The sequence below is a fragment of the Limulus polyphemus genome, unplaced genomic scaffold, assembly GCF_000517525.1.
Source record: "Limulus polyphemus unplaced genomic scaffold, Limulus_polyphemus-2.1.2 Scaffold2316, whole genome shotgun sequence".
Classification (NCBI taxonomy): Eukaryota; Metazoa; Arthropoda; class Merostomata; order Xiphosura; family Limulidae; genus Limulus; species Limulus polyphemus.
In genome coordinates, this window is record NW_013667926.1 from 61,567 (window position 1) to 82,512 (window position 20,946).

General features: G+C 33.2%; 1 protein-coding gene across 6 annotated transcripts in view; it reads left to right on the forward strand.

Annotated features, from left to right (window-relative positions):
• The first annotated feature begins 847 nt into the window (after positions 1–847).
• The window catches only part of LOC106466601 (UDP-N-acetylglucosamine transporter-like), a 26,624-nt gene continuing 6,525 nt past the window's right edge, over positions 848–20,946 (forward strand). Inside the window, exons 1-5 of one of the 6 annotated variants that reach the window (XM_022394631.1) lie at positions 848–1,104; positions 5,615–5,801; positions 7,565–7,719; positions 11,336–11,458; positions 15,064–15,235. In XM_022394631.1, the coding sequence (XP_022250339.1) occupies positions 5,615–5,801; positions 7,565–7,719; positions 11,336–11,458; positions 15,064–15,235 (637 nt within the window). In that variant the 5' untranslated portion in view covers positions 848–1,104. Of the gene's footprint in view, positions 1,144–1,213; positions 1,301–1,358; positions 1,563–5,614; positions 5,802–7,564; positions 7,720–11,335; positions 11,459–15,063; positions 15,236–20,946 lie in introns of those variants that run through there. The other 5 variants (XM_013926895.2, XM_022394634.1, XM_022394633.1 and 2 more) reach the window with 5 other exon arrangements.

Genomic DNA, 20,946 nt, shown 5'->3' on the forward strand with positions numbered 1-20,946 from the left:
ATATTCGGAAAGAATAAACCAGTTTTATTAAATAAGGACTTGTGTCGCTAAAGTCTCGTCGGAACGAAGTTACGGAAAATCAATTAACAAACGGAGACGTAACACTTTGTTTTCAGTCTTTGACTCTGTGGTGGTCATTTTCAACAGCTGAAGATCTGTCAAAGTTCTAATTCATTTTCATCAAAATAGCACCACTTCTGACATCAGTGTTCTATAAGATGTTCCTTTGTTTGCTGGTTCTTTTGAATTATGTGGTGAAAATAATTGAACGTCCAATCCACATAACAATTACAAAATTAGTGTTATTTTTCCTTTACAGACTTGTGCATTTTGTAACTTGTTGTGGCCTATGTTTACAGACAAGCTACCTGTAAAATAATGTAAAAATCAACTTAGTAGCTCAATATGTACGGTAACTAACACAGGTCTAAAAACGTGAACATACTGTTACGACAGCGGAAGTCACGTGACCCTAGTAACACGTCATGAACTTCTGGAAGGATCCTGTCCCTTCCTGAAGTCTCTGGAGGTTACTAGATATATGGTATTCTTGTATATATTAGACCAGTAAGAACTGACTGCAACAATGTAATTGAAATGCAGACAGAGATTGACGATTGAGTCGAGCACATAAGTCGTTCGTTGTGAATTATAGCGTTTGTTATAGCGTGACTGTGGAAATTAAGTGTATTGCAAAGTTGTATTTAGAGAAAATAAACCAGTTTAATTTAAGAAAGGACTTGTATCGCTAAAGTTTTTTCGGAAAGCAATTATACGGAAAATTAACTAACGAACAGAGACGTAACAGTATTGATTGATTCACGATGCCGGATCTTACTGTTTCACTGCTAGCTTACTACCAACGAAATGGCTCACCTGAATTTATAATTTAATCATTGTTCTAAGTATTTTGATAAACCCCTGAATATTGTAGGATTAACGTGATGCGCCCTCTAGCCATCGTCTAAACTACAACATTTAAAATATAGCTTAAAGTTAAAACAATATTATTCAATTCGTGGTAAGTAGAAAGTTTGATAGATAAAGCACCAGAGCCAAACAAGATTTTCCCCAGACTTTTAAAAAAGGTCGTAAATTGAATATGTGAGTCATTACCTTGCATTCTTGTTACGTCAACAGGCGGTAAGCAAGTGCCTTAAAAATTTAATTGGAGGGTTGGTTACGTTACTTCTATTTTCGAAGGAACTAGTGGTAGAGTTGCTTAACAAACTGTACCTTATTAGGCCACTGATCTAATAGTAATATGTAGCGGAAGAAATCTACTTCTAAGTTCTAGGCAGTATGAAAAATAAGTTTAACAGAATCATTTAGTGGAGTATGATAAATGTGAAACCTAGTATTGGTTAATTATGAAGGAGATCTTGCCTTAGAAAACTGTTAGTGTTATATATAAATATATATTTAGTCGTTGTTATTTTTCGAACCTTGAAGTTGTTATTTCGATGAAGGAAAGGCCAAAGATGTGGACTTGATGCACGTTAGATTTTCCAAAAGCTTTTGATAAAGTGCCACACAAAATATAAGCTAATCAAATCACATTGGTAGGAGTTAATAAAAAAACAAATTAATTAATTGGATTGTAGTGTTTTTGGAAGGGAAAAAGCATAAGGTTATTTTATTGATGGAGTCCATTCAAATTGAACCCTTGTTACTAGTATAGTGCCTCAGTGGTCAATGATATGGCCTTTGCGTTTTCATAATTACATTATACGGGAATCAATAAAGCATAAATACTAAAATAATAAAACTTATTAATTAGATATGTTAAACTCTTTGTTCTTCCTTGATATAGTAGTGGATAAGTCATGAAAACACTGTTTTGTTGCTAGTAGTAAGGTTAATTGAATTTTACTTTTAGAGTTATGTATAGGCATTGATTCATTACTAGTCAAAACAAGATATTATATCTGTTCAAATCACTAGATGGGCTGTACTTGTAACATTTTGTAGAGCTTTGGCTTTCATCCCTAAGAAAGGATATATACATACTGGAAAGGGTTCAGAGTAGGGCTACTAGGATGATTCCTGGGATGGAAGGTTATTTGGAGTCGACTTATGGGATAGTTTAACTTTAAGATCTCTTAAACTGTTTTCTCATAAGAAAAGAAATGTAAGATGTATCTTACCGAATTTTCAAAGATAACTTGGGGGATCAATAGGATAAAGGCCTATGATTTCTTTGTGCTATATCCTGAAAACATAAGAGGACAGATTCCAATTAAAACTTTAATTTTTGTAACATGAAAATAGTTAAAAGGTGTGTAAGGGCATTCTTGAAGGACTTTTAATGCCCTTGTTGTCCATATGTTACAAAAGCAACATTGTTATTATTAGTATAGTTGTTAAAAAAAGTGCCTTACTAATAAATGCTAGTGGGTTAACCCTTTAGCCCAGTTGGTAGAGCACTTGTCAGGTCTGTGAGAAGTTTGCTACCTAGCTGAGGAAATTACCACAATAATACTACTATGTGCTTGTAGTTGCTTTTCTTAGCCTATCTTGTAAAAAAGAAAGATAAAAATATTAAGATACCAACTCCATAACTATAGTTACTCAATTTTTGAGACTAATATTGAATATTGATGAGCTACAACAATAGTAATAATAGGAATAATAATGATAATGACAATAATAATAATAATAATACAATAAATGATAATGTCCAAAAATTGGATTATCACAAATTATAGATCTATATAAGGTATCATATTGAAAGCTTCTCAGTATTCATGATCATGCAGACTGCTGGGTATCTAGTATTTCGAGGATCATTCCCGGCAGCTTGTAGCACGCACACCTATTGACAATAAACAAGAATGATGATCATTATACATTTTTCCAGTGCAAAACTTTTATTCATATTGTTTCATGTTGTTGTAGACTATGGGATGACTGAGTTTTTACAAGTATTCTGTTATTAGAAGAAAGAATGTTAGCAACACTCCTTACCTTGAGCATTTTATTGAAAATATTGGGATTGACCTGAATAACATAGGTATTGATTACTTGGTGGTAAAAGAAAGACTGGGAATAATGCACCAGGACGAGATAAGTTTTTTTCCGCAGAGTTTTAAAGAAGGTCACAGATCAGATATGTGAGCTTTTCTCTTTCATTTTTTGTAAAGTCAATAGAGATTGCTTTTGCTATTTATATTTTTAAAGGGGGATGATAGGAGTTGCCCTGGAAAATATAAACCATTTTGTTTTAATTCTGTAGTGGAAAAAACTCTGGAGAATTTGATAAAAGAAAACATGAATTCAGTAAAGGGAAATCTTCCCTTGTAACTTTCTTAATAGATATTACATGTTATCTGTTTGAGGAAATGGTGTGGATGTGGGGTACTTAGTTATTTTGTTTTGCGGCACCTTATCAAACATTTTTTTGAAAACCTAAGAAAATCGCATCATTGTTGGTTTGTGAGACCAGAGGTGACGATATTGAAACTTACAAGATTATCCAGGGGATCGTTAGGATAAAGGCCTCTAATTACCTCAGCCACTGAAGATTGACGGAGGTTATGTTTTCACCCCTGTATGTGTTTGTCAGCAAGATTTCTCGAAAATGGCTGAATGGATTTGGACAAAAATTGGTATACATTTGGACCATGACCCAACTTAGAAGTATTAGTTTTAAGAAGATCAAGGTCATAGCAACTCCCAAATATAAAAAAAATCCCTAACTGTTATCATGGGAACTGATTTTTCTCTCTATTTTTGCTCTACAACTCAGTCAAAAATGATCAGATTTTGATGGAACTTGGCAAACATATGTAGAATGTTATTCCACATTGTCCTGCCAAAAATAGTTTGTGTCTGTTCATAACAATGGATATATGAACACATTTTCATATTTTTTGAGAGCCGAATAAGATCAAAGCTTTGTGGCGGAGGTATGTGCTCTACTGAGTGCCCTCTAGTTTCTTTTGCTATGTTCCAAAGACAATAGGACACAGATTTGAGAAAGATAGGCTGGACTCCAGTTGATACAGTTTTATTTTTCTGACAGGTTGACTGACTTATTGAATGTGTTGTCATTAGCATTAATGGGGTTCTGGTACTTTAGAAGAGTTTAAATGAAAATTGATAATTTCCTGAAAAATAAAGGGTGGGTTTAAATTTTTACTTTTCTCAAGGGACACCCTTGAAGGACCAATTTGTCTCTTTTGTTCATATGGTATCTTATCTCTGAAAGTCAACTTTCCTGAAATTGAGGCAAACAAGCCTTATTATGTGTATCTCTACAATTGGACTTTAAAGAAACATCAGAGATGATAATTTTATGAATGCTAGTCCTAATTGCTCTTGAACCATATTTCTAGCCTTGTTTCGTTTTTCAATTTTTAAAATCAAGTTTTAAAGCTTCAACTTCTCCAGTAATTTGTTGACATGGTGGGTGAGAAAACAAACTCCTTCAATCCAAAGAAACTTCAGTCTCACAAAGAACACAAACTTACCTAGTCAGGAAGCTCTTGGAAATTGATTCATAACTCTTGTAAGGTGCTATTCTTCACTATTGCTGATTACAACTCGTTCCATAAGCTATTCATCATAATGGAAATATAAAGCAGTCTTAAATAAAGCCCCTTCTGTCTTTTTCAAAACTTAAAACTTGTTTCCTCATTAAAAAGAAATTGGAGACCTTTATTCTATTTATTCCCTGGATAATCTTCTAAGCTCCAATTATCATCACCTCTTACTCATCTTTTTTCAAGAGAAAATGTGTTAAGAGATCTTCTGTCCTCATGAGATTATCCATACAATCATTGTAGTAGTCCTCCTCTGACTCCAATTCATCTTCTGATCAGAGCTCATCTTTAATATCTCTACACAACTAGAAACACCCTAGAGTTTAATGTCATCAACAAACTTTACTAATTATACCCTTATGAATGTTATTAATGTGAATAAGGAAAAGCAATAACACAGGAGGTATACCACTATTAACAATGGTCCAGTTTGACTGGACTCTCTTAATAACATTTTGTTTTCCCTCATTCAGCTATCCTTCAGTCTTTTCTCAATCCTTATCAATATGATTTTCTTAGCTAATTGTATGAATGGCACCCTCATAGCATTTAGCATGTTTCTTGGAGCACATTGATCGACGTACCTGTACAATAACATTTATAATATTATGTTTATCTCTGTATAGAAATATACCTTGGAAGCAGTAAAATTTTAGAGTTCTTTAGTTTTCTTTTGTCTAGGTATTTGTAATTATAGTTTATGTGAGCATATTAACCCTCATATTACTGACTTTGGGTGCCATTCAGTTTAAGCAGGGTCATTATATTGAGTAATTTTATATTTTTGTCTGGCACAATACTCAATATAAAGAACTGAGAAAAAAAAAGGTTTGATGAATTCAATCATTTTTTATGTCAAATACACAGAAATTCCCAGCAGTAGGTAATGAAATTAATTGAACTATCGATAGTACTTTTCTTTATTTTGCAGAGCATTGTATGATGTTAGGGAAACTGTAGCCAATAAAGTCATGAACCCATAAGCATTGTTTAGGAAGTTCTCTTCAAAGTCACAGGTAATTCTAAGGTTAAGTTGTTTATGGTATTTCTGTTTTTTAATTACATTTCAGATGACTTCTGTGATAAAATACGTGTCCCTTGCAGCTCTTGTGCTTCAAACTACTAGTCTAGTTTTATTGCTCCGCTACTCCAGAACTGCACCTTCAACTGGTCAGCGGTACATAAGTTCTACTGCTGTTGTTCTTTCTGAAGTTTTCAAGATGCTTACTTGTTTGACTGTTCTTTTTTTTCAGAGTGGTAATATTTTTTTAAACTTAAATTGATTAAAAGTTGTTCAAAGAGTTTTATCACTTATTATTTTATTAGTCTTGATACTGTGAATTCATGTTTAATTTTTCACATAAAAGATTTTTTTTCATGATTCAGCTTTGATATAAATATAAGAAAATATATCAATTTATTTTTGTTGAGAATTTTATCATATGGTGTTGTAATGGAATTATACAACATACCTTTATCCAAGGTTGAGTTCAAGTAAAAATATATAAATAAGAATGCTATAATAATATTTTTGCTGTTAACCAGTATTTCATATCTATTTATGTGATTACTTGCTTTTTTAATGATTCACAGTAAACATAAGGTGCAATAAATAATGTTTTTATATTGCTTTTCAGTTTCCAGTACATGTATAATTAAAAACTATAAAAATGCTTATCATGATTATTTTTACCTTCTACTCAGCAGAAAGTTGTAGCCTAAATCTTGATGATAGAAAATTTGATTCAGTATATTCTCTAGGAACTTTATATCTAGCCATAAACAAGTTTTAACATAATATGTCTATTTTCAAACTAATAGTCTATTAAAAAATGTTTCTTTTGCCAGTAGCTGGTTTTGTGCTTATAAAATTAATGACACCATATCTTTAAAAGATTATAGATATTTGTTTAATGTCATCATTATTTGAGTAACATTTTAACAAATATATTGCCCCTAGTGGCTCAATGGTAAGTCTATAAGCTATTAGTGGTAAAAGTCAGGTTTCACTACCTGTTGTGGGCACAGCAAATATAGCCCATTGTGTAGCTTTCTGCTTAATATACACAAAGAAGTTTATTAACACAAATAATTTTGTTAATATAAATTCTAGATACACTATATAAAGTGTGATATTATTATTGTCAATTATCTCAAACTTTACATTGTGAATTTTATTAGATGGTCTTTTACATGTCTAATATAATGATTTTCATAACAATATCTAACATTTTCATTAGAAAACTAGTTATATTTATCAAATAAATTTCCAGTTTTAAGTTTTCTGTTTACTTGTTTTAAGTTTGAAAAGAAACTAGTAGGTTTTTATCAAAATATTTCAAATTTAATAAATTTTTCAAAAGTGATTATGATGAGGATTGTCAAACATTCTTTCTGTTTTGATGTATTATTGGGAATATGTGTATACAAATGGCATTATCTTAGTATCATTTAATAACATTGTAAAGAGACAATATAAAAGTAAGAAAAACTAGTATATATATATTACTTCACGCAACAGGGATTTATATAAATAAACTATAATTTACATATATGTACATCAAAGTTTGCTGTTACATATTTGAAAACCCCAATAATATAACTATTAATTTGAAATATTTGTTTCAATTAATATAATGTCACAGTTTATTATACTTTCTTACATACATTGTATATCATATATATTTAACAAAATTAGTTGCTCTCAATGGTTCAGTTTATCTTGCAATGGTAGAATCTGGGTTCAATTCTTTGTGGTGGACATAACACAGATAGCCCATTGTGTAGCTTTGCACTAAAACACAAACAAACAAAATTTATATCTTTGATGCAAATTGTTCAACGAAATTTAAAAGGACTTCCATGTTTGTCCAAAAAATGAGATTTGTAAAAATTAAAGTAAACATGTTTTATGGATGTCATAAATTGAATTTTTGTTGTTATTTTTGAATGTTATATTTCCATAAGTGCAGCTTTTGTGTTAATATACTGAATGCGTTTGTTTATTTTAATCTAATTAGGCTGGTCAGGAAATCAGTTAATAAAGCTGCTTTACTCGGAAGTGTGGAGTAAGCCGTCTGACACCTGTAAAGTTCTTGTGCCAGCTGCATTGTACACAGTCCAAAATAATCTGTTGTTTCTTGCTTTATCCAAACTGGATGCTGCTACTTACCAGGTTTGTAACAACTACACTATATATATATATATATATATTGGTTCAAAACCAGTTAGCCAGTGGTAAATTTTATTATACAAGTTATCTTTGGTATAAGATGGATTTTTTAAGATATATTCAGACACCTATACTGATGGTTACAACCCATATAAGAGGTTAGAATTTGATCAACTGCTCTCTTTGATTGTTATTTTTTCATTTAAGTAAAAATTCTATTAGTACAGTGACTGTTAACCTCCTAGTGCCAAGCCTACATTTCTGTTAACCTGGTCAAATAGTTTATTTTGGAAAGTTTCTGTGGATTCAATTTAGCCCTAAATGCTTTGACAATTAATAAGATACATGTATTGGATTTCTTTATTTGGCCTAGTTTAAACCAAATACTAATTTGTTTTAGAAAATTTCAGGAGAACATTATCAATATAAAACTTATACTTAATTTGTGTTTTTTCAATCTTAAACAAAATTGTTCTTTATTGCAAGTCACTGCAGGGATCTGTGTTAGGTTAATTTATAAATTTTTCTTCTGTTTGAACTAAGTTTCTTAAACAATCTTTAGAGAATCTTTTCAAAATCTTTAGCTGATTGGCTAAAAACGGAAGATAGTTGGCCATTTTGCATCATTCATCTAGTCTGTCAGTAAAGTCACCCTCAGACGTCCTTGAACTCTGTGGTATATTTGTGGATCAAAAATGTCAGTGCTTGCTGGGAATAAAGTGATCGTATATAAACTTAAGCTAAAATAAATTGCTCAGAAATCATTTGAATTATTTTGTATCATTTCAAGAAGAGCAGAAGTGTACCGTGAATTTTGACATTTCTTACAGTCCCTGTTGTAGTGATGATTATTATACCTGGTAACTGTAACACATTGGAAATTGAGTTAAATTTTGTGCCGCTTTATCTTTGTGGTTTTGGTAAATATATGCCCTCTAGTGAGTCAGAAATAAGTTTTCGGATTTACAATATTAAAATTCGGGGTTTGATTCCTCTGCAGTGGAAAGAAAGTAGATAGCCTATTGTGTAGTTTTGCACTAAAAATATAACAACAACAACAATGAAAATGATATTTGGAAATTCTGCAAGTAGGTGATTATATTATATATCCTTCTCTTAATTATCAGTAAACATTTTTTTAATAAATGATTTATGTGTATATTTATAATGTCTTTCATCCTTTTAACTATAATTAAAAGTTATATCAATCTTGTATTTTATTATGAATTTTATGCCACCATGATTGCAACGAATAAATATGATCAATTTCTCAACAATAGGAGTGATGTTATTAATTGTACATGAATAATTTGAAAGATAAATAATTTAAAGTAAAATAACTATATTTTCTTTTATACCAAGGTTTTCTAACATTTGCTACTTGGAGTTTTTAATTAAAAAATTGGAAACAAGCATAATATCTGTTTTGAAATACATTGAATGATAATTTGAGTGATGTAGAGTTACATGAAATATAAATATATATATATATATATATATTTAAAGCACAAAAACCTGTGTGTGTATGTATCTGTGTGTCCATTATCTAACTACTACTTGGTCACTGGGCCAATCTCAACCAAACTTTGTGGGATGATAGTTTTGAAAAAGGGACATGTTAATGAGGGTTCACAACCCCCTCCACCTCCCATTATTGAGTATTTTTTATCCTTGAAATAAGTTAACTACATTCATAGATGGTGCCACGTCCTTATGCCAAAAACAAAAAAAACATTTTCTATAAAACAACATAACACAAACACTGTTTTTATATATCTCAGATAGTGCACAAGCACTCTCTATGGAGGAATGTAATGAAAGAAATGGCCACCAGTGTTACAATACTACATAAGCTCAGACGAAGTTGATACTACAACAGCAACCATAACACTGCTATAAAGAGCCATTGCTTGAGTTGTACCCACTTCCTACTTTGATATGTGACCTTTCAACTTTGGCCTGTAAGACCCTTCTGCAGCCAATGACCATCAATTAATTAATAATGTGAAATAGAGTGGAAGGACATTAAGAGGTGGTTGATGAAAGCGGGTAACAGAAACCACACTTGCTGCCACTACTTTGGCCACTAAATCTTTCTACAAAGTCACCCTGACCATCATACAGCTTATACCATGTTTTAAGCATATACATATTGAGTTCTTCAAGCTTCTACAAAACTTTTAGGGAGTAATAATGAATACTGTAATAACATGTTATACTACAAAAGATTGTGTGAAAGTTAGGGTTTTTGTGTTATTTATCATAGCATACACCCCAAATTTTTTTACGTTCATAACTCGGAGAAAGGATGGGTACCTCAGCTTGTTAGGTAATAAAAGCCAAGTAAAGCACTTCAGTGAATGCCTTGGCCAGACACACACAAACGATGAGACAGACAAAACATTAGAGGTTTCTGGAACCTTTAAAAAGTAGATTTTGTAGGGCCATTTGAAGCAGTTCATTTCTTACAAGAAATACTACAGTATTTATACTCAAGTGAATTATCATGTATCCTCATTAATTAAGTTGAACCAGTTGTATGTAATTCTAGATTTGAAAGATACTTCAGAAAATATTTGCTCAAATAATTTCTATAAAAATATATAATACATCAAGATGTGAACCACTGCTAAGCTGGAGAAGCTTAAAATATATTTTAAGCCATTGTGCATGATGTAACAGCATGTTTAATACAGTTATTTTTATTTCTTTGTCAGTCCATCATGGATTTCAAACTACAGGCTTATAAAAATAATATTTCCAATTTGCCTTAGGCCACTACACAAAATTGCATCTGTGTAAGTATTTTTTTTTTATCAGCAATTCACAATACAGTATTTAAGTGTGAAACTTGGTAATATGAGAAAGGATTTTAGGTCATTGTGTGCTGAGAAACATCATGTCAGACATTTTTATCATGTTTTTTTTTACACATTATGAGGTTCGATATTTATAGAGCATGATAAAAGAGTTTTGAGTAGTATGTTACGTGGATATGTTTTTAATTATTTGCTTTTTTGTTCCAGTTGTGTTGTCACACAACACACATCAACTACTGGCATTCAGTGGTACATACATATGCATATGTATTCTGCAATGAATACATGCTTCCAAAGTATACTATTTTTCATCTAAAAACAAAGTGGGAAAAAAGTTTTTGTTTCTAATTACATTCCATACAGAAAAGTACTGCCTTCCTGCCACCAAATAAAGGTTCTGTTCTTATGAATCATGTACATTGTTCTCCTTTCTTTTAAAGAAGTAATGGCATTATTCTGAAGTACCAAATAGTTCCTCTGTTTGGTGTTTAGAATTTGGTTAAAAAAATTGAAACAGTATTTCATATCAGTGATTTAGGTTTGAATTTGACATTATCTAATGATTTGTGTATAGAAGAAAGCATGTAAACTGTGTTATTTATAAAATATGTATTTTTTAACATGAAATTTAAAAGCATAATCTGTTGCTTGTAAACTAATTTTCTACAAATCTTCGAACAACTCATCGTCATCGTTTTGACAAAGAAACCCTTTTAGTTTAGTCATTTTTTTCTAACAAACAAGAAGTAATAATAATCCAAATACATGAAGACATTTTTTCATTTATATTCATATTACAGGTGACATATCAGTTGAAGATTTTGACAACTGCCCTTTTTTCTGTAACCATGTTGCATAAACACTTAGAAGTACAACAGTGGTTCTCTCTTGTGCTTTTAATGGTTGGAGTAACACTTGTTCAGGTAAGGTTTAGTGTTACATTCAGTTTTTCATATCTGATGTCTGTTGTGTATCTATTGTTAAATATAATATTTACTTTTTCTCTTGTGACATATTTTTAAGGTACATTATCAAGGCAGTATCTTGACCAAGCATAAGATTCATTAAGTTAAATGAGGACTTAAAAAATTAAAACCTAAATCATGTGTGATGTTCATATTCAAAATAAGTATCATCTGATCCCACCTCTTGAATTTGTCTTGTCAAGATTCATAAGTCTTTATTTTTTTTATTTTAACCTTAAAGTCATAGGTATATAAAGTGAAATAAAAAATAGGTAATCAAAGTACGCTTTTGTTTTTTCTGTTTGTAATTATGTAGTTTTTGAAAGTAATTTCAATGAATAAATTACCATTCTGTTTGCTCTACAGTTGTAAGAAAGGCAGCTGAATACTGACAAAAGGGTGAAAATTATTATTTTTAATTGAGAAGCAAGTTTGTGATTGCAATTAAATATACAGTATGTTAATTGCAGTTAACTCTATTCTAATCTCATTGCGACAATAGCCCTCCACCAATAAGAGGGTGACAACCTTCATGTACAGTAACTTCCTCTATGCACTTGCACTCATGACAACTTTATTCTTTTTCCTGGGCATTGAACAGATGGGTTCAAATTTGTCATTTGAGTTCAATTTGATGATATTTGCTTTTGTCAGTGAAACTTCAGTTTTTCTTTTCTTTGGCTTTTGTTTCAAAAGCTTTAATTCTTTTCATGAATTCTTAAGTGACAGTGACTTCTACTTGTTCTCTGTGAGTGACAAAGTTACACACACAAGGTCTATTTCTACTATGGCTTCTGGAGACTCATTAACGTTACAGCCTTTGTTCAACATGTTGTGGATTATCTCATGTTTACTAAGCCTTCTCCTTCCATCTCTTCAGCTAGTTCTTTCTCCTTAGTTGTGAGTGGCTAGTTGCTGGACAATGATTGTAACCCGATTTGCTTTGGGTAAAGCCTTAAATTTTTAAGAATGTCCTCAGTCTTCCAAACGCTTCCTGGATATGCTTTTGCGGGTATGTTATTTTCATTATGTCTCGCATATGTCCTTTAATATATCCCAATCTTTACTCCATGAACCAAATTCTTGATATTTATACTGTTTCCTTTTTCAAACAGCTCTACACTTGCATCCACCTGCCTTGTACCCCTTGTATTCATGACTTTTTTGTATTCACTTACAATTTTTGGATTCCCTGTCTTTTGGAATCCCTTTTGCTTGCTTGGGGAGCAGACCCTTTGCCTTCTATTTCACTGTCTAGTTCTCTATTTTAGCACTTTTGTCTTTTTTCTCCCCACCTTCTTATGTTACCTCTCTTCCCTCCACCTTTTATCTGGGGCACTTCATTGAGCTCTAGTGGGATTTTCTGGAGAGGTTCATTCCCTTCTCTTTGACACCTTCATATGTTCCTCTTCTTCTGTTTCTTATGGCTAAACATGCCCTTGAGAGAGTGTATGCCCTTCTGAGAGTTTTTCCTCTTTTCTCTTTGTGGTCCCCGCGAAGACTGGGGACTAGCATCCAGGAATCGACTTGTCCTCCTGCAACCAATTTCTGGTTGTTCCACCATTTCTGTTGCAGAATTTCTTTTCTCTCCTGTGGTCTTTTTTTACCCAGTCTGCAGATGACCAAGGTCAACATGTCCTACACCTTCCTACTCATCCAAATTACCTGTTCTCCACATGTTTACTACATTTTGTCAATCAGAATTACAGCTTTGACATAACATTGGCCCCTTATATATTTAAATGTTCTTTCTCACAGCCACACTCAGGATCACCAGCTTCTTTGATTAATAGCTGGATCCCTTGTTAGCATACATATTGGTTCAATTTTCAGCTTTTACATTTCTCCCAATTGTTGTTGGAGTCACAAATTTCATCGACTTCTATAGGGGTTCATAATATTTCCTCTATTCATGACTTCTGATCCCCAACATCAGCCTTTTGGTACATTGGTACTCAGAATAGATTCTGTCTATATCCAAGGTTTCCACTGCTTTGTCAGATCACCAGCAGTGTTGTTGATTATTGTATAACTGCAGAGAATGTGGGGGCTTGGTTCCAAGAATTTCTGGATATGTGGTAATCTTATTCATGGGTCCAGGAGCTATACAGGTCCTTGGGCCACAATTGGTCATTCAGTTCACATCTTCTCCACTTTTATCCAACCAAGCTGTAGGGTTTCCATCCCCCACACTTCATTGGGATTTGGAACTTAGTTCTAGGGTTATCTGAGTTTGGTTGGTCTGGGGGTATTTCTTCGGAGTTTTATCCCTGTCAGTTTTTGGGCCTATGCAGACAGAAGATTGGTGTCCAGTCATCAATCTTCCTTGTCTATATCAATGCCTAGATTCTCCAAGGTTCACAAGCTACTCATTTGTCAATCTGTGTTGAATTTTTTACTGGGATTGTAGATGTCCAACTTGGTTGTAGTTGGCTCCTATCTACACTTTGCTTTATGGGTTTGTGGTACACAAGGATCAGGTAGTGCAGTTCTGGATTTTTACCTTCGGACTTGTATGGGCTTCATATGGATTCTGCCAAATCGTAAGATTTTTTTTTTCTTGTCCCCTTCATTTCACTATACTGTGCACACACCATTGCATATCAGCAATGTGTATTGAGAGAAGATTGAACCCTTTCAATCTGTGGTGTCAACCATAACTCGTTTTTTGACTTGACTCTTTGACAGAGGTTTTGCATCTTCCACAATCGCCATTGTTTACAGTGGCTTTATCAAATACTGTTCAGTTATCGTGGCTACATATTTTTTCAGTCCTCAGTACTCTCCAGATTTCTTAAATTATTTTGGGTAACTGGTCCCAAATGACCATTCCAGTTACCTACCAGGTAGATTGAGGTTACATGTTCTTTCTCTACGCCTGTTTGTGACCTGACTCTTATATGCCATGTATCTTTATAGGGACAGCCAAATGATTTTTTTTATGCTTTCAATTAAGGAGGAACATGTGCATTCCTTTTTTTTTAGTTGAAAATATTTTCATTATTTATTTTTTTACAGAAAATGAACATAGCATTTAATCTTAAAATCTTCTGCCATTAGGGTTAAACAGTGTACTTTGGACTAAAGTATAATGGCCCGGCAGGTTCTCCCGTCACACCAAGCATGCTCGCCCTTTCAGCTGTGGGGGTGTTATACTGCAATGGTCAATCCCACTATTTGTTGGTAAAAGAGTAGCCCAAGAGTTGGTGGTGGGTGGTGATGACTAGCTGCCTTCCCTCTTGTCTTACTGTGATGGTCAATCCCACTATTTGTTGGTAAAAGAGTAGCCCAAGAGTTGGTGGTGGGTGGTGATGACTAGCTGCCTTCTCTCTAGTCTTACACTGCTAAATTAGGGACGGCTAGCGCAGATAGCCCTCGTGTAGCTTTGCGCGAAATCTATAACAAACAAACAAACTAAAGTATAATCTAATCTAAACTTGTAGACATACTTGTCCATGTTTATGTTTTATTGGTTGAATGAAGTATACATTTATGTTTAAATCTCTTATTTTATGAATACAATTTTTTTAAAAGTATATTTGAAGTTACTCTATTTTGTCTAGTGGCCTGAAGAAACCAGTAGTTCAACAAGTATAGATCATGACATGACATCCAAGTTTATTGGACTCTTGGCAGTTTTAGCTGCATGTCTTTCCAGTGGTTTTAGTGGAGTTTATTTTGAAAAACTTGTTAAAGAAACGCCCCAATCCCTCTGGATCAGAAACATTCAATTGGGTAAGCTCAACTTGGATATGAATCTGAACATTTCACTTTATACCTGCATTACTTTCCAGTTAATTACTAGAACTTAAGTTGTTTTACAACATGGGAGTTTCTATTTATTTGTTGGGTAATCTGAAATATTCTGCAAAATAAAAGCACTTTAGAATTTATTCACACAGTTTTATAGCATTTTTAGTTCTTTATACTCTGAAATGCCTGTATTCATCTTGGTATGCTAGTATTTGTTTAATCATTAGGTGGTTCCTTGAAAAACTGTACATGTGTGTATTTAACATGATAGACATTTAGTTTCTTCAAGTGTTGTCAGGCCTGATTAGCAAAAAGAAAACAACTTGCTTTTTTATAATTCTAAAAAACAGTGAAGTGGTAAATTAAATCATATTTTTAATTAAACATTTGAAGTTACAGTTATTTTTAGTGTAAAATTGATAAGCAGGGTCTATATATTGAATCTTATTGCATGATTTTATGTTTTTCTTTGTAATTGGCCTGGTATGGCCAGGTGGTTAGGGTGCTCGACTCGCAATTTGAGGGTCGTGGGTTCGAATCCCCATCACACCAAACATGCTCACCCTTTCAGTCGTGGGGTGTTATAATGTGTCAGTCAATCCCACTATTCGTTGTAAAAGAGTAGCTCAAGAGTTGGCGGTGGATGGTGATGACTAGCTGCCTTCCCTCTAGTCTTACACTGCTAAATTAGGGATGGCTAGCGCAGATAGCCCTCGTGTAGCTTTGCGGAAAATTCATAACAAACCAAACCAAACTCTGTACACGAGAATTAGTTTTCTAGTGTAAATAGATGGATAATTCTATACATAAGTGATAATATTTATTATATTATTTGTAACCACTAAAAAGCCAAGGTAATCATCTATCGAATGAAGTATTATATTATGTTGTATTCTGAAGAGAGAACTATCAGTTTCTCTTTTAGTACAAGCTTCGTTCCCATGGGAAGCATATCGAATAGCTTGGATGAATTTGTAGCAGCTCTTGTTGCATAGTTAGAAAGTCAGGATAATTGATAGTTATGGGACATTGTCTGCTCTTTACATGTTATTATTCTATGTTCTTTGGTGCATTATTTGATTAAATAAAAATTATTTAGTTCATTACTATATTAGTATTAAAAAAAAGGGAGGGCTAAGTGTTATTGACAGTCAACTGAAAAAAGATCCAGGTAAGTACTTTGTTTCTTGTTTTTCATGTGTATTCTTTACTTATTATTATACAAGTAACTAAGGTGTAAAAATAGGAACCTCTTTAGGTTAGATTAGGTAAAATAGATAATAATAATATAATAAGTAATTTTCAGGAGGCACACACTAGCAGCTCCGAGTAGCTCATGAGTAATGTAATTTGATAGTGTAATGTCAGCCCCATGTTCCCCAAGTGATTTACAACTTATAATGAAATTAATAGTAGTTAGACATGGTTCAAAGGGCAATAAAACAATAAAATTTAAGTATAAATAGATGTCTGCTGTTATGAGTTTAAAGCCATTTAGGATAAACAAATGTAGTTGCAAACTACAGTTTAAAGTCAGTCGTTCTAGAAAGAAAAAAAAAGTAATTTAGATTTTTTTTTTGGGTGGTGGTTGCAAGGTTGACCAATTTGACCAACCTCGTATAGAGTTAGGATAGAGAAAATATCAGATAAAATATAATGTTTTACTGAAAACAAATGTATGAAATGTATTTAAGAGGTTTTAGAATTTACACAAATGAAATTTGATATTTTTGGGATGAAGAATAGTATTTTTAATCATGACATGAAAATCACTTTGCAATTGGACTACTAACAAAACAGACTTGATATATTCACAAACAAATCTTTAGTAAAAATGCTTCACCAAAAAAATCTGATTTTTTGTGTATAAGAACTTGTAATGTTCCCAAAAGTCTGCCAAATTTTGTGAAGATACGCTTACTGTATTAAAAGTTATAGTATAAATACTTAATGAGCACAAATGTGTTTACAGACTTGGTGTTTTATACTGAGCCCATTGAGAAAGGGTTCACAGCAGTATTGTTAGTATTTTAGTTTACATTTTTTGTGTGATTCACATGTTATTAGAAATCTCATAGCCAACAAAATCTTTGACCCACTAGTAATGTGGTACATGACTAGTTTTGAAAAATATGATAGGGTTGTGAACCCCTCCCTTCCTCCCCATTGGTAATTTTACTATAGAGTGAAAGTTGAATTCAAATGAAAAATATGTTGGTCTACCATCAGGTGCATGGCTCCAACAAAACATTTTTGTTAATACCCATAACTTTTACTTCATTTGCATTTTCTTAAAATATAATTTGAATGTGATCTTAATATCTTGTTCAGAATGTATGATGTTTAGATGATGATCGTATTAATGGGGATTTTACTTTCAGCAGTCCAAATTTAAATACTTTTGAGCTTAATTTATACTCAAAAGTATGAGACTCCGCTTCTTCCAAATCATACCTCCACTGACACTATCAGCTATTCCCTAACCTTCAGCTTTGTCCATCTAAACATTGAAATTGCTTGCTCCAGTCCTTTATACCCCACTTAAATGCCCTTGGTGACATTTGCCTCATGATATTCTCCACCTACGTGTATATAAGCACCTCACTCAGATAATGTAATCACTTTTTCTTGATAAAGCATTTGCTCATGGTTTTCTCTGATGATGTGCCGTGTATCATTAAATTCTTGATTGCGAGTGGAGGGGGTCACTCTCAGTTGAGGCTGTCTGTGATTTGATCCATTGTGAGATCGAGACATAATCTGGTGCCTTTCTTTACTGGGTCAGATTTTCATGAAGCTATCTTGGATCAACCACCTCCATTTTTGAACTATCATGAATAAAGCTAAAGCGGATCCTGCATGTCCCTGCCAATCATCAGATTGAATAAATAAAGGTTGGTTTGCTTTGAAAAATTTAGAGAACTTGGTTAACCTATTGCACTATTCCTCAGGACTCCCCAACATGCATTACCTCTCATATTCTAATAGCGGAGCTATGGAGTCCTCACCACACCCAGTTTCCAGTTACTGGGGTGGTGGACAGAGGCTTTTCCTCTGTCATGTTTGAGTGTATTTCTCCATTATTGGAGAAGAGGGTGAAGTTGGAGGCCCTCCTACCCGGGTCTCTGGATATTTTTCCCAGATGTTGGTAGAAGAGGCACCAACTTCTGCAGGAGACTACTGATAATACTGGTTCAGATAAGTTATCCAGTTTGGATATGCATGGCCCTTCTTTTTGATCAATATCAGTTTAGTATATTGTTCATGGAAGGAGATCCACTATCTCTTCGTAATTCCAAATGCAAAGTGGTCTTATTCTTGGTCCTTGGTTGAACACAGTGTTCCACGTCCTCCCCATAATTCTGGAGGCAAGTGGAATGCTCCTTGCCCACTTGGTTGAGGAGTGAGGATGCATATTCATAATTCCAGACCAGATGAGGTCTGTTCTTTAGGTTGAGTATGGCATACATTATCTCATCATTCTGAGCTGGGGTGTTTCGTTACGGACTTCTTCAGGTGGAGGACAAGGTTTATCTGCTTCAGTGTTGCTTCCTATCTTGTTGTGATTCCGGTAGTATGGAACACATCAATCTATGGCTACAGGTTAGGATCCAGTCAAAAGTATCTATACATACATATATATAATGTTGAGTTCCAATTGCCCTAGCCACCAACGTGGGATTTAGGTACCATGACCCCTTAATTCCAACCTGGAGTAGTGGAACCTCAGCTATCTGGTTGAGGCTGTCCTATACTGATGTTCACTCATGTACTATTCCACCTTTGATACAGGAACTGAGTTCCAGGTGAAGTGCATACCTGTTCTGAATGTAGTGCGGTTCCCCCACTCGGGTACCAATCTTATCTTGGTACACCCATGATCTATGTAGATGTCTTCTGTATGGATAATGCCCTCACTGGCCTCTCCACCTTATCAATGTGGGATTCTAGCTGTCAGTGTTAGCGGAGATAAGTGTGTTTTGGAAGTTAATATTTTCCTAATCTGAAAATGTATTTCCAATAATACTTACCTACACCGACACTCTCCTTCCCTTCCTCCCCATTAAAAGCTAGTGTTAGTGACTGGGGTGGTGTAAGTCTCGAAAAAGTGATTACATTTTCTGAGTGAGGTGCTTATATGCAGTACCAAAACGTAGGTGGAGAGTATCACAAGACAATGATCACCAAGGGCATTTAAGTAGGTTATAAAAGACTGAAGCAAGCGAGACCAATGCTTAGATGGGCAAAGCCAAAGGTTGAGGAACAGCTGTCAGTGTCAGTGGAGGTAAGTATTATTGGAAATACATTTCAAATTTAGGAAAATGTTAACTTTGATTGCTGATACCCGACTTTCAGTATATTATCTCGTGTTTGTTCTTTTCTGTCTTCAAGCAAATGTCAGACAGTGTTGTTAGCCACAGCATAGTGGCTCATAGAATGGCTCTGAGTTTTTCTCTTCAAGTACAGACTTTTAGCTCATAGCTCCATCATCTATTGACCGATTTGAGATTTAATTACACATTTGGACTCGAGAGATCAAACCCTTTAGATTGATGTAATTAACCACATCCAAAGTTTCATAGATTAATTTATTCTAATCCTGCCTAAAATAATTTGAATTTGAGGGTAGGCTGGTAGAGATCATGATGAGTAATAAAATTGAATCGGGTATACATGTGGTCCACACTTGGTATTGCTGGCACACACAAATTTAGCTAATAAAAAGGAAAAAAACGTTTTATGGATTAATTTATTCTAATCCTGCCTAAAAGAATTGCAAGTGCCATAGCCATTGAGGATTCCCTCTTGTTCAATTTGATGCAATTTTTTTATTTCAGTTTGAAGTTTTCAAGAATGAGTATGGTGTAACAGTAAATATTCTTTATTTCTCATGTTTAAACAATCACAATATTATCAGTTTTTGTTTTTTTTGTTATTATTTATTACAGTGAGTTATGACAGATAATTTTAAGAAGTCCAAAGTATTGGAATTAATGGCCATGTTAAATGTCTCAAGGATTTTAGACCCCTCCCATCTAATAATTTATTTATGATAAAAGTAATTTCCACATTTCAAGTTTTGTCTTCAGGTGATGCTGTTGAGCCAGTAGTTAAATGCAGCACACTTATTAGTAAAATCTATGATGTTAGCGATCATTGATGATAAGTTAAACTTATTCCATATATACATATATATATTTATATGACACCAAAAAAATAAAAAGCAACAGCTTTATAGGATAGTAATTCCCAACTTTTTATGCTGTCTCCCTTTCCTGGTACATATAACTTGTTTAACTCTTTCAGCATGGGCTCAGTCCCTGGGACCGACCTTGTAAACATTTTGTGCTTGTTATAGTTTTCATGCTATAACTTTTAAATTAGTTAGCAAATGTTAATGACATTTTGTAGATTATCAGTAAAAATCACAATGCTTTAATATGAAAAATATAAATTTTTTTTATTAAGTCTTCAGATTTGTAAAGTAATGTTTTTCTCACATCTTTTTTTCTTTTTACATGTTGCTATCTATCATGCAAAGTAATATTCATTTTAAAATTAAAATCAATTTTATGTATCAGAAAATTTTTAAATTTCACACGCGAAATCTTTATAATGTACAGATAGTTATCAAATGTTTCTTAAGAAAAAAATAATAATTTTTTTAGGTTTTATATATATATATATATATA